The 3340-nt window shown below is 37.2% G+C and overlaps 1 protein-coding gene across 4 annotated transcripts in view; it reads right to left on the reverse strand.

Moving 5' to 3' along the window:
• Window positions 1–3340, reverse strand: part of WWC3 (WWC family member 3) — a 61997-nt gene that overhangs the window by 51055 nt on the left and 7602 nt on the right. For all 4 annotated transcript variants that reach the window (XM_031060411.1, XM_031060410.1, XM_031060412.1 and 1 more), the window contains exons 3-4: window positions 2863–2939; window positions 678–757 (exon numbers count right to left, since the gene is read on the reverse strand). In XM_031060411.1, coding sequence (XP_030916271.1) covers window positions 678–757; window positions 2863–2939 — 157 coding nt within the window. The remainder of the gene's footprint in view (window positions 1–677; window positions 758–2862; window positions 2940–3340) is intronic.

Here is a 3340-nt window from a genome sequence, read left to right on the forward strand (position 1 = left end):
CCACTGTGCACACAGTAAACAGCAGGGCTGCCTAATTGCCCTGGAAGCAGTGGCAAATTGCCCTGAGCTTCCTTTCCTTACTGGGAGGAGACAAGGATTCACTTTTACATGCAGACATTCTGCACACATGCAACACAACCCAAGGTCTCACAGAACACCAGATTTACAGTACAAGCACAAATCAGCCATACAGTGCAGAATGAGATGGCCTGACCATCAGGTAACAGGGAGAAGCAGCGTTGTGGTGTACAGAATTCCCTCTAGGAAAAGCTCTGTGCCCAGCCAGAAAGCCTTGGTACTGCCCGGGGGAAACCACTCAACAGCATGGTGCTTTGGGCTGTGCTCCAGGCAGTAGGTATCTCCAGAAAGTATCTGGGAAATATTTTTTAAAATCTAATTCCAGTTTGGTGATATCTTGAGGAAAAGTTAAAGAGCATGGCCTATAAAGCTATTCTTGCATGTGAACCTACAAAATCACAACTCCAACCAATTCTGTTTAACTTTTCTTCTATCCTTTCATATTGTTCTCACCCTCCATCACTATCACAGCAGAAAGTCTGAAGCAAAGCCTTTAACGTTTTATTTTTGACAACACTTTTCTATGAAATTCATTCAAAGGTAATTAAAAAATAAACCCAAATCCCAAAAAAAGATCCTTCCATGAACTCTTAACTTACTCTTGCAGAGTTTCCACTCCTTTTTCTTTATATTGCAACTCCTGCTTCATCTGTGCCAATTCTCGCTTCAGCCTAGAAAGCTGAATATACAAAATAATTAAAAGTAAAAATAAGTAACAGTAACTTCCACAATAAAAATAATTGGGTTTTAAACATAAAATCTTAAGCTACTTTAAAGAACAGGAAGTGATAATTTCTCTTCTCTTTTTTTGCATTAAAATTGTGCATTAAAATAACAAAAGACTTTCTTAAATATCATAAGGCCCAATCAAAAAGCAGTCAAAACATTCCACTTTCAAAGTATCAATTTCCTCACCTATTCTATAAGGTTTCTTTCTCCAATAGTGCATGCTAACAGCTAGCAAGTTTCAACCCATATAAATTTTCTTCTCCCTTTGTAGCAAAGACACCTCTCAACTGTCTTAAATTCTTTAGTCAACTTTAAAAAAGATGAAACATTCATTGCTGTTAATTTTTCAATCCAGGAAAACAAAATTACTGCCAGCAGAACTGGTCTCTCTCCCAGAAATGGCAGCCTGGCTTGTCACAGTTATTTTCATATTATCCTGCCCTCTCAACCCTCTGGTCAATTATCTTGATCCAACTTAATGAGCATAAATCAAAAGTGACACAGCAAAGACGTCTCCAAAAATGTGTTCTTGTGGTTTTATGGAAACAGTTACCTGAGTAGGTTGTGCAGACCATGGAAGAGCCAAGCATGATCTGCAGAGAAAGAGCTTCTTGCCCTCCAAAGCTGACAGATAACTGAAGGCAACAGGGAGAGGAGAATGCAAGGGACAGCAGACAAATGAGGGGAATCAGGGTGTTTCAGTATGTGGTAGTGAGGCTAAGACTGAACTGTGAGCCCAAAGAGGGGCAGGGATGGAACGAAAAAAGCTCTCTCTTCTGAAGCTACCAAACTCAGGATATTTGCTAGAATTTACCCACAGCACTCTTGATTTTCACATGTACATCAGTAAATGACAAAATCATTATAAAACAGATTTTAAAAAAAAGAGAATAAAAAAATTAATTTTTATTCAGCTCTATTCCAAGAGCATGGGGCTTTGCATCAGTACCAGGATGCAAACCAGGACTGTCAGAGTCCCACCATCCTGCACAGCTCTCTCCCTCTCATCAAAATTCATAGCACGAGCCCCTAAGCTCTATACACTCACCAGCTCCTTTAACACTCACCAGAAGTAAAATGAGAAAATGCATCCTGTACACAAAAAGTTCATAGTGCTTATTTCATTCTATTTCCTGAAACAACTCAATGACTACACACACAGTCATTTGAACAGAATATCCTATGTATCCCAGGTCATTTTGTTTAAGGAGAAAGAGACAAGATAGTCATAAGTGAAAATCTTGTTTATTTTCTTCATCTATTACTTAAATAAATAAGGCTTGTTTTCTTGTTTAGGATACACTGACATTTAGAGTATGTAAAACAAGCAAACACTAGTCAGCATGTAATAAATATACACAGATAGAATAAATGCCTTTGAAGGGTGGTGAACGGGATTTATTTTCAGAGGCATTCATGTGAAAAGTGGTTACTACAACAAAAACGGAACACTACTGCAAGGATAAGTGTTTTTTAAAATACTTATTTATCAAAACCATCACTTTAGTTTTTTTTTTAAATACATAAATAAGGAACATTTTTGTTACAGAACTGCCTATTATTGTCAGAATACTTGAATTTCCCTCTCCTCATAAAAGAGTTCTGGCCAACCAGCTGAAAAATTCTATTTGACCAATAGGTCTACTGAATTGTGAAGAGATTTCCAAAAAAGTGGTTAAACCTGCAGTCCAGCAGAATCTCAATGAAAATGGGTAAATGGGTTTGAACTGAAAGAATCTGGCCACAGAGAATTTACTACTTGTGGCAGTTTGTAGAGAGAAAGCAATTTCTGAAAGCCTGGCTGAGCTTGCCTCTGACATTTGTGACAAAAATGTCTGCATTTTTACCATGGAAAAAGCATTACCTCTCAAGTCACCGAAATGCAGTTAATATAGAGCTGTTTTAACAGAGCAATGGGTAAGAACAAAAAAGCACTTTTCAATACAGTATTTCTAGAAATGCATGCAACGTTCAGTGTAAAGTAAAAGAGACCCTTCCTCCCTCCCTTCCCCACGCCTAATTCATATTTTTACAAAATGAAAAAAGATTACTCACTCTGTCACGACGGCTGGCTATTTCTGCTTTAATCTGATATGGGTCATACTTGGTATTAGCTGAAAATCCAGAGAATGCTAAACAGATGGAAAACAGTATTTTACTTTTTTTTCCCCCTTCTTTAATACAATTGTTAAGATGTGGCACTATTTGATAAACCATTTCATTAATTCTTTTTCTTATAAGTCACTAGGTTCTAAAATTATCCTCTGTGCTGAAGTACAACTGAAGATTTCCATTTGGCCCACCTGAGACTTTCTTTTCATCCTGAACACCACCAAAAATTGCATATAGCAGCACTGCATATTTCCTAAAAGCAACTCACTCCTCTGATAGGATGATGGCATCTACTGAAACAAGCAATTTGTGTAATATTAATAATTACTTGTTACTTCCTAGGTACACTGAATTAACACTATGATAGGGACTAAAGTTAAAAAAAAATTATTGCCAGAACAAAATTAGATCAGCTAGGGAG

This window comes from Geospiza fortis, unplaced genomic scaffold, assembly GCF_000277835.1.
Source record: "Geospiza fortis unplaced genomic scaffold, GeoFor_1.0 scaffold50, whole genome shotgun sequence".
In the NCBI taxonomy this organism is placed as follows: Eukaryota; Metazoa; Chordata; class Aves; order Passeriformes; family Thraupidae; genus Geospiza; species Geospiza fortis.